Source organism: Colletotrichum acutatum (assembly GCF_030867785.1).
Source record: "Colletotrichum acutatum strain CBS 112980 chromosome Unknown BDZ83scaffold_221, whole genome shotgun sequence".
NCBI lineage: Eukaryota > Fungi > Ascomycota > Sordariomycetes > Glomerellales > Glomerellaceae > Colletotrichum > Colletotrichum acutatum.
The window spans coordinates 791-13416 of NW_026849215.1; the positions used below are offsets into that span (position 1 = coordinate 791).

The window sequence follows — 12626 nt, forward strand, 5'->3', positions numbered from 1 at the left end:
CCCTGCGGTAGTTCAGGCCCTGAGGTTACAATGGAGAGCCCCAGTGCACTGAACATTCTGTGGCACGAGTAATCATCCCATCACGCATTTCTGTATCCGTAATTGCATTTCAATGCCGACCATCGGCGTGGAGAAGGCTTGACGTACTAGTACCATGCCCATGGGGGAATGGACGCGAGGTGGTGGGGGTTGAATAACAAGGCAGATTACATATCTCTCGGGCTGTCGTTGCTGCGAGATGGCAGAAATACTAACTTGCCATTACCAATTGAAAGTAGTGAGATGGGTCGAGACTAAGGCAGGGGCGGAACCGGGGCTTTCTGGGTGTTTCAACACCTTCCTGAGATGAACATGACTGCTTACTTTTTTGGCTCAAGGACGTGCTATAGCGGAACCATTCACTCCGCCCGTTGTCTAAGGGGTGGGTCTTTTCCGTCAGGCAATGTTTGCAGCAGCTACAGATGTTCTCGTGGCATGGACGGGTGGTGTATGACAGTTCTCAATACCCTTGGGAACTTGTCTAGGCAGTTAACTCTTCGGTTTATCGATGACAACATCCGTGTAACTCATTGCGCGTGCACATAGTTCTCTACCTATATCGATTCTCCGGAGTGCATGCGCAAGATGCAGTCGCTCTTGTCTGAGAGCCTCTCGGCTTGGCTCCCTCACTTCTGCACGTTTAAGCATTCGCCAAGTTGCCAAGATAAAGTGGCAGCTGGACATGGCGTGCTCAACGGTCGCTTGGGACACCATTCCTATACAGGAAGGCCATAGCAATACGTTGTACTCCGTATGTTTTGAGCGGTTACCGTCAGCCCATGATCAGAATGGAAGGAGATTCGAAATCATCATGGAGCAGGGTGGTGTGTCTTCTCACTCGACAGAACACTGGTCCATGGAGGACAAAGACTAGCCAATCTGGTGCTAGGATAAATATTATTCTTTTCAATATCTGATGTGCATATCAGAATGCATCTACTATTGGGAAGATGTACAAGAACAACCTCGAAGCGGAAGCTCTTCTATCACTCTTGATAACACTGGAAAGGATCATGACGTCCGTGACATCCCACCATGCTACACGTATCCAGCAAATTATCCATGTCAAGCTCCAGGTGGGCATGAACCGGCAAACCGTCCTCATTCGGCATCAGTCTCAAGTACGTGGCGACAAGCTCACGCTTCTCGAGATCCCATTTACCTGACATCCAAACCCACCTCGACCCAGACGGTATGAACCCATTGGCGTCCATTCCTCTCTCCTCCAGCATCACCACGCCAGACTTGCCAATGACGAGCGCTTTCCCATCCCAGGCGCTTTCTCTCCATGCCATGGTGTTGAGGAGATGAACAGCTTGCATCCTTAGCTCGTGATTACGGCACTTGGCGACGATGGTGGCGAGTGGTGTTGTGAGGCCTTCTGTGAAGGTGAAGCCAACCTTTGGGATTGGTCCCGGGTCACGCATGTACGTCACTATCCTGTTCAAGAGGTCCCTAAAGTCGGCCTCAAATGCGTCGTAGCACATATCAGTCCGGTCGAGACCGCAGCTGATGACGATGTGGATCAAGAGCCGATGGATCTGTATCTTTCGCAGGGCTCGTCTTGCGTTATCCTCGAGAGAAGGGTCTTTGAGGTATACTTCCAGAACTGAGTCCCACATTCGTATGTATGACAGGAACGTAGCTTGTTCCAGCGCGGCCTGTGTAATGTTGCGCTGCTTGTATCGAAGCTGGTCGTGCAGCGAGCGCATGATGTGTACGACGGCGCGAGTAAAGAATTGACCCCAGAAGACTTCGAGCTTGGCAACTACTGTAACACCTGGTTCAGGCAGCTCGAGAATTGGAGTGCCGTTCATCATTGGCATTGCAGTACGGTGCGAGTTGAAGAAGTGGGTGAAGCCGCTCATGAGGGAGAGGCATGGCAAGAGGTGCTCAATGTCTTCCATCTCATCGTACCTCACGCCTCTTCGCAGTTGGTTGGCCACGGGCTGTGGAGTTTCTATTGAGGTGTCTCCATTTCCATTTGCATGACGTGGCGGACGCTGCGTGAGCGAGATCCTGTTCTCAAGGAGACGCATCCCGGTGCCGGTCAGAGTGTCGACGTTGTTCATGTTGCCTTGAATGAATTCAAATCCAACAAGTAACAGGGTCATGATGATGACTGATCGTGGTGAGGTCGAAGATGGGTCCTGAATCCGTTGTCTATATATCGAAACCGCTTTAACGTGGTGAAGTAAAGCCGACCTGTGATGGTGGTTGAGAAGTCCACCAGATGGCGCTATCTTGGTACCCCAAGGGCGGAGTGCTGACGGCATGGCGTCCAATTGGTCCTTTGACATCTCCTCAAGCATCTGAGCCTGAGATATAGCACCGATAGCCAAGAGAGACTCTTGGACGCATGGGTCATCTGAGCTCTCCTGTAAGACAATTCTGGACCAAGCATCAGAATGGCCAGACCCCCAAAGGTCACGAACAAGCCGGTGTCGGAAGAGGTCGTAATAGTGAACATCCTCTTGGTTGATCCGCAGAGTCGAGGGGTAAAGCGGCGGTGGCACGGGTACCCGCGCCGCTATTCCTTGACCGGCGGCGACCGGACCCGACTCGTTCGGCCGCGGAAGAAGCTGCCGGCTCGCTTGTGCGTCCTGGGCCGCGACGGCCAGCCTTCGCTGCTCGGCGCTCCTCTTGGAATCGGCGTCCTCTTTTGAGTACCCGTCGCACCCGACGTCGGCTTTCTCGCATCGGAAACACGTGGGTTTGCGTTCATCGCACTTGACCCGCCTGATCTTGCAGGTGATGCAGCCGGATCGCACCTTGGGACGACTAGCACGTTTCCTCTTGGGATGAGAAGTGTCGCCAGGGTCGTTGAATGGAAGTTCCAGGTCTTGATTGGTAGGTTGGATGGTGCTAGGGTGCGGGAGCAGCGGGAGGATGCGGCTCTGCCGAGCCCCTTCGACGTGAGCTGAAGCTTGATGCCCTTGTGGCATGGTTTGGGTAAACGACAGGTTGTTCATTATTGGATGAGGCTGTTGAACGCCTCTGCTCTGGCCTCTAGCCTTCGATGTGTCGTTCCGAAATTGTAGCTTACAGCGAGAGCCTGGTATTTATGAGAAGCTCTCTAGACATAGGGGCTAACTTCCATTCACAGGCTGACGCTATGTCTTTTCGAACGGGAAGCCTCGACCTTCTAGTCATGCAAGCTGACTGAAGACTGGCGGAAAGCGGATTTGCACAATGATGCTTGACCCTAGAAAAGAGATGCCTAGATGTCAGGTGCTAAGTCCGTCAAGGGCGGACGGAAATCCCCGGCGGCATCAAGTATGACCGTCTCTTGGCCCTGCGCTGCGGTCTCTGAACCCCCTGTCAACTCTAGTGCCAAGGAAGGTTTCCATTGGGCGACGAAGGGCCGAGCCAATCATAAGAGGCAGCTCGTATTCTTGGAGCTGCGTAGATAATTGGACAGACGACGTTTACTCAGCACTTTACAAAGCCACCTTGGAGTCTTGGACAATATTTAGATCAGAGGTCCGCCAAACACGCGTGGGTGCATGATCACCATTTGTGTATGATACCCTAGTCAATTTTTCAGATTTGGGTCGATTACGCCCGGCGCAGTCCATAAGGTGAGCGTCAAAAGTCCCATGACGGAGTGGCGTTACTTGCGTGGAGATAGTTGCGGACTTTTAACCCGGCATAGTGTACGGGTAAGGAAGTACTTGAGAGATGTCACGGCAAGAGACGGACAAGCGGGAGAAATGAGACATGATGTGTAAAGGCCTAGGCTTGACAATGACGTCACATTCGAATAGGTTACACATTCGTCAATGTTGCACAGGTAGAGGAACCTTCGACTGCTTGCCTCATTGAGATCGTTCGGTTGATATAGAAGCTTTTCTTACTAAAGAAGGACAGGCCGACTTATGCGAACTATGGATCCTGAATGGAATTTCATCCATAAGGCACCTAGTAGCCATAAGTAGACTGAGACCAGACTGGAGAATTAACCAATACATCAGCTTTCCACCACAGCTTGTTCTGACCGGGGTCATTCGAATGGCAAACTCATAGTTTAGTCAGGTAAGCAATCTCTGGAATACAACAAATTTACCGCCGCTGCGAACTTAGGATGCTTTTTTGTGAGCATTCAACAACCATTTGATAGGAACAAACATTTGACTTGAGCAAATTTGGCCAGCTGAAAGCTGACTAGCAAATATGCATGTAATATTTACAGTCCCAGATTCATTGATTGTAAGGTAATTACATATAGGTAGATATGGTTGACTAAACGTCATGTCCACATCCAAGATGCCTCTCCCCCATAGCTTCCAACTCTTCGATCTGAATCATATCGGGCTCAAGGCTTCTCGATTGCAGATGAGTGAGCATCGTTGCGTTGACCGGGGTCTTGGGGATAAGTGATGTTCCGTTCAATGACAAAACCGTAAGCATGTGGGCAGCAGCCTATAGTAATCTTAGCAATCTGACCTTATTCCAAATTCCTGCACCTATTTACGGAAACAGGAGAGCGAATTAAGAAAGACTGGAGAACTTACCCTAGCATTGACAGTAATGGTGTTGGGGTCAGGGTTCTCAATAGTGTCACACGCCTGGTGATAGCACGGGTCCTGGGCAACCGCCGTACCCGTATGCAAGAATCCAAACGGCTTGCCTAGAATCTGCCAGAAAGAGGCATAATCACTTCCGTTCGTCAAGACGGCAGGCGTGACCTCGAGACCCTGGCTCTGGTAGTAAGCCTCGTAGATGTGTTCGACAACATCCGATCCGGCGGGACCGGCGCTTCCATGGGTGCTTCCGTCAGTATCGGCCACACCAAAGAAGCCCTTGGCCACCATGTCAAAGTTGAGGTACACGAGAAGGTCATCGACGTCGGACGCGGGCAGATTGGAGCAGTAGAACTTGGAACCCAGAAGCCCGTTTTCCTCGGCACCCCACCAGGCGAAGCGGACCTTGTTTTTCGTTCGGTACCGCGTCATGGCCAGGAAGAGCTCGAGAAGCAGGCTGGTTCCCGAGCCTGTGTGAATGTCAACAAGTGCGTTATTGTTTTAGAGGCGCAACATGACTTACCATCATCGTTGATGCCTGGCCCAGCTTGGACACTGTCCAAGTGAGCACCAAGCTATGAGAAAAGTTAACTCCAAAATTAAGAAATGGACTTATCTTCAGCTTTCATGCTCACCATGATAACGTTATGTGGGTCGCCCTCTTCAGTTTCGACGAAGATATTCTGGGTGATACGCTCCTCAACGATTTGAGTCTGCTGGAAGTGTGCCTCAACAGTTTCGCCAGCATCAAGGCGCTCCTTAATCTTCAATCCATCTGCAAGATTGATGAAAGCAGCCGGCACGAAGCCCTCGGGGTCAGGCGCACTGAGGGATCCAGCCGTCGCATTGGTGGTAATGTCATGATAGACAATGACAGCAGCAGCGCCAGCTGCAGCAGCGGGACGGACTCTTCCAGCAAGGGTGCCGCCAGTAGGACACCTGAACCTCTGCACGAGCACAATCTTGTCCTGGACATCCAAACCTTCGTAATTGGCAGCATCACAGCCGGCGGCGCCGTCGGGACCGAGAACAATTTCTGCCGTGATACCCTCTGCGCTCGTGGACGGAGAGTAGGTCAAGCCAAAGACGTAAATCGACTCGCCGTCAATATTGAAGTCGATCGAGGTGACCTGACCAAAGGTGGCAGGAAAGTCTTGTTTCCATGCCTTCGTCGCTGGGATTGCGGAGATGCGATCCCACACGTAGTCTACCGATGCGGCATAACCTGGGAGACCAAAGGCGCGGTTTCCACCATTGGCAAAAGCGATTTCGTTGAGAGCTTCCAGGTTGGCCATCAAGCTGTTTCGCAATATCTGTCAGCCAAATGCGCCAATTGACCACACTGGACTGGCGAGAGGGAAGGTTGATGCTTACCTCTCAGTGGTGAGATCAGATTGGAGCTTTTCCGAGTCAATCTTAGGCCGGCATGTCGTATTCGTTGCCGCGGTGCTGGAGACTAGCGACAGTAAAGTCGCGGTCGACTTGGAGAACTTCATAGCTGCAGTGAGTCGGATCTAGGTACAGCGAAGGCTCAACCGCAAGAAGCAAAATCAACCAGCTCAGGCCGGCGAGACTTCCCTTTTATTTGCGCGACATTCATTTCCGCCATAGACTTGCTTTCCCATGTTTTAGTGTTGCGGTCTGGCGCGGCGCAACCAGAGTGCCACCGCAGAGTAGCAAAAAACACGATAATTTGCATGCCCATCCCGGACCGCCGAGACTTCGGCGCCCAATCGGCCGCCGTCAGTTGGGGCAGACGCACGAACCGAAGGTCGGATCGGGAAGGTCGACGGTGGAGGTGAGGGGAAGTTCGGGCCTGCCAAGAGCCAAGCACTATAAAAGCTGTAGTCTTGGCCCGTGATGTCGTCAACACGGTGGGCTGCGAGGTGCGGTCTTGTCTTCCACGTTTGTGTTGGTCATGATTCAGTCGCGTGCTCTGCAAGTACTACACACTATCTTTGTGCTTTACGTTTGCTAGGGTCCTACCCTAGGAGCCTATCCGGGAGAAACGGGCTGTCGGTGACCAGCAGAGACTCTGTCCATGTCGCCAAGCATGAGGCGAAGGCTTGTCAGTAACGCCACTTCGCCCACCTAGTCGTGAAGCCCACAGAGTAGAGATGCTAGAGGTGTTACTGAATTAAAGTCTAGAATTAGACCTCTCACAAGTACCAAAGTACTCCATTATTGACGTTAATCTTTTGCCGACAAGTTGTCATTTCCGATTGGTCATTGACCTGTCATTCGGTATAAGTCTCTCGAGTGATACCCCGTATCTCATTTCTTGCCCAAGGTGAAGTTCCCAACTCATGCGACGCCAGGCAACGCCAAACACGAAGTATTTTTACCGCATAATTTCATCGCCAAAAACACCCATGCTTTGGCTTGTCCCACGACAACTTCTCTCCCAGGTAAAAATCATCACGAAGAGCCTCAGGTCAATTCTTACAACTGCGCTTATGTCAGGTGATTCCTTCGGCAAGGGCTGCCGAAGCGCGCCTGATAATGATTTGTCGACACCAGATTCGCTACAAGCGACTCAGCCTCCACAACCGTGCTGGGCTGTTGCCTAGGACCAAGTTGCAACAATAAAGTAGAAATCCAAGCTTCTTCAAAACTAAACTTACCGACTCGTATCAACAAAGAGTGTTGAATCGGTCCAATTTCAACCGGCAAACACCAAACGACTTCTCAACATGTCGCGTCCTCAATCTCCAACGGACGATGTGTACAACGACTCTGACGGCTATGAGCTGCAAATCGCTATTGATCAGCTAGCGGCTGGTTCATCCGAGGCACTGCGACTGTATCTTGCTCGTAAAAACGGCCTCGATCCCGCTACCGCATCACTTAGTTCATCGCCATTCAAGAGAGGCGACGATCCGAACGTCACGTACGCATATGCCGGAAAACTGGACAATACCCAGGCACCAGGAGATGAGGAGATGCACGACCCCAGTGCAGAGTCAAACAGACCGGACGTCATGTTCGATGACACAGAGATTTCTTTTCATTATGAGCCATTAGACCCCGAGCTTCGACAGATTCGGCTCCTAAAACTGGGTGCCCCTGACGAAGAAGGCGTCATACGCGAATTGCAGGTCGAAACCTTTTACCTGGATGATGCTCCCCCTTATTTCTGTCTCTCGTATGTTTGGGGAGATCCCGAGCGATTCCTCGCGGTGAACTGCGACGGGAAGATGATCTCCGTGACGCAGAATCTCTATCATGCGTTGCGAACTTGCCTTAACAGACACCCCACCACGTGGTTCTGGGCCGATGGTATTTGCATCAACCAGGACGACATTGTAGAACGAAGTCAACAGGTTCTGCTCATGGGCAATATTTACAAGGGTGCAAAGGTGGTTCTTGCCCATCCTGGTCACTACCAATACGAGCGCCGCAAGCCTGAAGACGATGACAGCACGGAGGAAGCCACATTGGAAGACCGTATGGGATGTCTGGGAGTTCAGGATATGATGAGCTTCGGCATGGATGATCCAGTTGAAGCTGAAGCCACTCCAGAAACTGAAAAATCATATGGGCTATCGGACTTTACACTGGAGCCTGTAGACGATGCCTACAGCCCTGAAAGCGTCCAAGGTGCCATCAGTATTATGACATTCATGACTCGTATCTGGGAAGACCAACGCCGAGACAACATCATGTCGGACATAGAATGGGACATGGTCGGTCTCCCAGATACGGAAACGGAAGAGGGCTGGGAGACGTGGAACAAGTTGGTTCGTTTCTGGGTGACCGACTGGTACTTCCGCACATGGATCCTGCAGGAGGTCATTTTGGCACCAAAGGTAGTCGTGCTCTATGGAACAGCAGCTATCAGCCTAGAAGCAATTACGGACTTCTGGGATCTTGCAAGACTTCATGGTCTTCCAAGGCCACTTCGAATCGGCATGTATGCTGAAGTCTTCAGTATGATTATACATCTGAGTCCCGTAAGCTCCTTTAAGTTGCTACGAGACCGCAGACAAGGATTTAGGACATTGCCAACAATTGCCGATACAGAAACTGTGGAGGATGAGGCTGTGGAAGGAAGTTCTACTCTCAACCTCCTGGAGTTGCTTTGTTTGACGAGGAACAACCTGGCGACTGATGCGAGAGACAAGGTTTATGGACTTCTCGGACTCACTGACGACCCTGTCGCTCAGTTTATCATTCCCGACTACTCCTCCAACAATACCCCAGACAAGGTCTTCACTGAGGTTGCGAGACTTATGATCGAGGCTGGTCACGCTGTTGACCTCCTACACCACGCCGGCATCAATCAAGGCATCTCAAACCTTCCATCTTGGGTGCCTGATTGGACGGTTCAGTCACGGTCTACTTTATCGACCCAGCTATATCACTGCATGCCCAACACGTCCCCCAAGATATCAACATCGGCTCCTGGAGAAGCTCCGAGACTGACCGTGCGAGGGATAATCCTGGATCGAGTCAACTTCGTGGGGCCATCGTGGAAATATTACGTCCATAATCAAACTGACAACACGTTCAACATCCTCGAGAGTGCGCCGGAGCTCGAGATTCCAGCGTTTAACGATGAAGATTCTCGAAATTTCATCCTTACCTTTGCAACCATTACGACCAAAGACGACCTCAAGGAGCGATATACCGATGAAGGTCTCGATGACGCGCTTGTGAGAACCCTGGCTATGGATCGATCATGGCAGGGCACAAGGATTGGGCCAAGAGATAAAGAAGAGGAAGTAGGAAGCGAAGTTTCTAGTCTCGTTACCACCGGAAAGGACGGCAACGATTCTCCCGAGCTAGTATCGACATCGCAGGAATTCTTCGCAGGCGTGGACGCCTTCCGGCGCTTCTACGCTCAAGGACCGAATGAAGAGAACGATGAGCACGCTCCAGGAATTCGCGTGCACCAGACAGCGATATTCAAGTGGCTGCTTGACTTTGACGTCGATATCGAGGCAGACCTCCAGAAACGCATTGTCCCCTTCACCGTCCCTTTTCAAGAAGCTCAACGCGGTCGGCGATTTGCCATGATTGGTACAAGGGATCACAAGAACGAAGAGGATATTGCAAACGATGCGGCCATCTTGGAAGAGAAATCCGGCAGGGCGTTATATGACACGAAGTCTCTGGACCATCATTACATGGGCACTGTTCCGTGGAATGCCCAGGTCGAGGATTACGTGGTACTCCTCGAGGGATTTAGGACACCATTCGTCTTGCGGAAAATCCTCGATGGGAATGAGTCAGGTGGTGGAGACGAGTTCCTGATTATCGGCGATTGCTATGTTCACGGCATCATGGATGGCGAGCTTTTGAGGCCGATTGATAGTTTCAAAGAGACATTGAAGGCTGAGCAAGTCGGAGTTGACGCCAAGGGAGAAGAGTATGTTGTGGAGGGCCTTGAAGGTTACCTACGCTTCCAAGACTTTGTCATTGTGTAGTTCAAAGCAGCTTTCTTCTGAGGTTAATCCAGTCAATGAAGTGTCTCACGATATTGCTTTTTCTTCCATTGATGTGGAGTTCGAAGTTCAGTGCCCGAGATCGCCGCCTCGATGTTAAATGACAACAGCATTTTCGACGATGCAAGTTCATATTATCCGTTTTGTCACGTTTAAATGGGGTCATTGCTAATTTTCAAAATTAAGGCCGGGTCCTAAAATTTGATGTTTTATTTTTCTCCGCGGAGTTATTGCCCTCCTCCAGCGGGTCATGCTGGAGATCGTGGTTACCTCGGGATGTTGTAATGCACCTGCGGGGGATCGGCATTAACCTCGGATGACTAATGGACAGCTGCTTGTCCGTCCCCAAGTCCCATCCAATTGTTTCAGCCCGTTTAAGGTTTCACTCGTTCCCGTCTCTCACCAAGAGAGGTTTCCTTTTATTCACACATCGAGACCTGTTGACAAAGTGCCTTGCTCAAATTCCCGGCCATGACTTCCTTTGAAGAGCGTATCGACACCGCAGTGCGGGATCGTGATATCCCCGGCATTATACTTCATGCTCAAGACAAGTCTGGTAAGCCAACTCCCACCAATATTGAAGTTGACCTCACCTTCAACGAATGCTGACAAGACCGCACAGGCAGCTTCCAATACTCACATATCTATGGAGATAACCTGAAAAGCTCATCACCTTTGTCAGATGATAATATCCTCACTCTTGCCTCCGTCACTAAGCTCTTCACGACAATCGCCGCCTTGCAGCTTGTGGAGCGTGGTTTTTTGACCCTTGACGGGGACGTATCTAAGCACATTCCGATACTAGCACAGAAGCCCGTTTTGACCGGCTTCACGGAGTCAGGCAAGCCCATTGAAGCACAGTGCAAGAAACCCATCACTTTGCGCCACCTTCTCACGCATAGCGCCGGTAACAGCTACGACTTCCTTAGCGATGCGACGCGAGAGTGGCAGTCCTACCACGGCCTCAAACCCACCCGTGGGTCTACCGTCGAGGAGCGCTTTGGGTATCCTTTGAACTACGAGCCAGGAGAAGACTGGGCCTACAGCTGTAGCTCAGACTGGACGGGGAGGCTGATTGAGAATGTGTCTGGGAAGTCGCTTGAGAAGTACATGCGGGAAAACATTTGGGACCCGGTTGGTGCATCAAGTTTCACGTTCGACGTCGAGTCTGTCAGATCAAAGCTATGGGGAATGAACACCCGGGACAGGGACACAGGGAAGATCATCCTCCATCGCGGAAGGGAGTTGAATCATGGAGTCACCGACTGTCTTGGTGGACAAGGATCCTATGGCTCGACTCCCGATGTAATGCGAGTTTTGCATTCGCTACTAGTTGACGATGGAAAGCTACTGAGTCCGGCGTCGACTTCCGAGATGTTCAAGCCTCAGCTGTCATCACAGGCCAAGAGCAGCCTGTTGAAGGCAATGGAAGAGCCAGAGTGGGCAGTTGGTCATTTCCCTGTGACGGGCGAGTATGACTGGGGCCTTGGAGGTCTGCTTGTGGATGGACACAGTCACCCATACCGGCGGAACGCAACTCTGATGTGGAGTGGTGCATCAAATGTTTTTTGGGTAAGTCTTCTCTCCCCTCACGTGGTTTGAACAGACGTTTTTTGACTTCTGGCAGTGGATCGATCGCCATGCTGGGCTTTGTGGTTTCTTTGCGACGCAGATGCTCCCTGCAGCAGAGGAGGGAGTCCGGCCGTACATCAAGGCATTTGAAGATGAGATGTACTCAAGAGCCAGGGGCACCAAGACACGCGCAGTGCTTTGAGAATAGACTAGATCCATCACAAGCGCATGCAAACTTGCATGAGACATTGCGTGCGATTGAAGTACTAGGTTGTGTATATCAGTTCTTGTTGAAATAGCGCATCACATTCCAAGGTAGGGTTCTCAACTTCTGATTTCGCCATCCCTCGGGGCACAAGCACTTACAAAAACATGAACAATTGCTCTCGTGGCAACCATACTCTCATGTGTTTTTGGATTGAATGATAGAGCGCAGATTGAGACACATGCATTATGTCAATGTGATGGACAATTGAGGCATTCGAAGTCCGAAGTTTTCGGAATCCCAGTAAAAATACAGTTTCAGATACCACCAAATCACTCGTTTAGAGCGGCTTACGGCACGGCCCGGCCGCTACCTACAACACTTCGCTCGTGGCTGGCATTGCATCCGCTTTCGCTGGCAGACAAGACCTCCACTGAAAATCAAGTCGGCTCAAACCCGGCACACCGACTATTGGGAAAGTGATTGTGCGGACGGACAAGGACCATTGTCAGATCACAACAAGTATCAAGTCCGCGCGTCAGTCGCATGGAAGTGCATGTACTGTGACCCAAGAATCTTGATGCCGAAAAAGCTTTGAACTTTCATTGGCGGGGGCACCAGTGTTTGAGGGCTGCGGTGCTATCCATGGTCTTCCCCTCCCTAAAGCGTGTACTCTATCACAAAAGTTTAGAGTTGGGAATCAAATTGCAGGTGAATGGAGAATTCCGTTCCTTTTGACACGGGCGATACTTCAGCGATACGGAATTAACACGCCACCTGGATTACCTGCAGGCAAGGGGAGGAAACGTTGAGGCTGTAACGTTGCTGATCCTGGCGTCA

The 12626-nt window shown here is 51.1% G+C and overlaps 4 protein-coding genes across 4 annotated transcripts; 2 read left to right on the forward strand and 2 right to left on the reverse strand.

Annotated features, from left to right (window-relative positions):
• Positions 1-923: 923 nt before the first annotated feature.
• Positions 924-3264, reverse strand: BDZ83DRAFT_643353 (uncharacterized protein). Its single transcript, XM_060509666.1, has one exon. It carries the CDS (start codon positions 3009-3011, stop codon positions 1026-1028), a length of 1986 nt encoding a protein of 661 aa, XP_060357899.1. The 5' UTR covers positions 3012-3264; the 3' UTR covers positions 924-1025.
• A 1017-nt stretch (positions 3265-4281) lies between these two features.
• On the reverse strand, positions 4282-6058 carry BDZ83DRAFT_758338 (peptidase family M28; the record flags this gene model as incomplete). The annotated part of the gene is made up of 5 exons (XM_060515020.1): positions 4282-4461; positions 4554-5032; positions 5086-5137; positions 5198-5861; positions 5937-6058. The coding sequence occupies 5 exons, from the start codon at positions 6056-6058 to the stop codon at positions 4282-4284; spliced, it is 1497 nt and encodes a 498-aa protein (XP_060357900.1).
• A 1131-nt stretch (positions 6059-7189) lies between these two features.
• BDZ83DRAFT_643359 (heterokaryon incompatibility protein-domain-containing protein) lies at positions 7190-10120 on the forward strand. The gene has a single exon (XM_060509667.1). It carries the CDS (start codon positions 7256-7258, stop codon positions 9989-9991), a length of 2736 nt encoding a protein of 911 aa, XP_060357901.1. The 5' UTR covers positions 7190-7255; the 3' UTR covers positions 9992-10120.
• A 360-nt stretch (positions 10121-10480) lies between these two features.
• BDZ83DRAFT_593579 (beta-lactamase) lies at positions 10481-11783 on the forward strand (the record flags this gene model as incomplete). Its single annotated transcript, XM_060506641.1, has 3 exons — positions 10481-10565; positions 10632-11581; positions 11637-11783. The coding sequence occupies 3 exons, from the start codon at positions 10481-10483 to the stop codon at positions 11781-11783; spliced, it is 1182 nt and encodes a 393-aa protein (XP_060357902.1).
• Between the last annotated feature and the right edge of the window lie 843 nt (positions 11784-12626).

Excerpts from the sequence above, each read along its gene's own strand:
- BDZ83DRAFT_643353 (XM_060509666.1), bottom strand. The coding sequence starts at position 3,011 with ATGAACAACCTGTCGTTTACCCAAACCATGCCACAAGGGCATCAAGCT.
- BDZ83DRAFT_643359 (XM_060509667.1), top strand. The coding sequence starts at position 7,256 with ATGTCGCGTCCTCAATCTCCAACGGACGATGTGTACAACGACTCTGAC.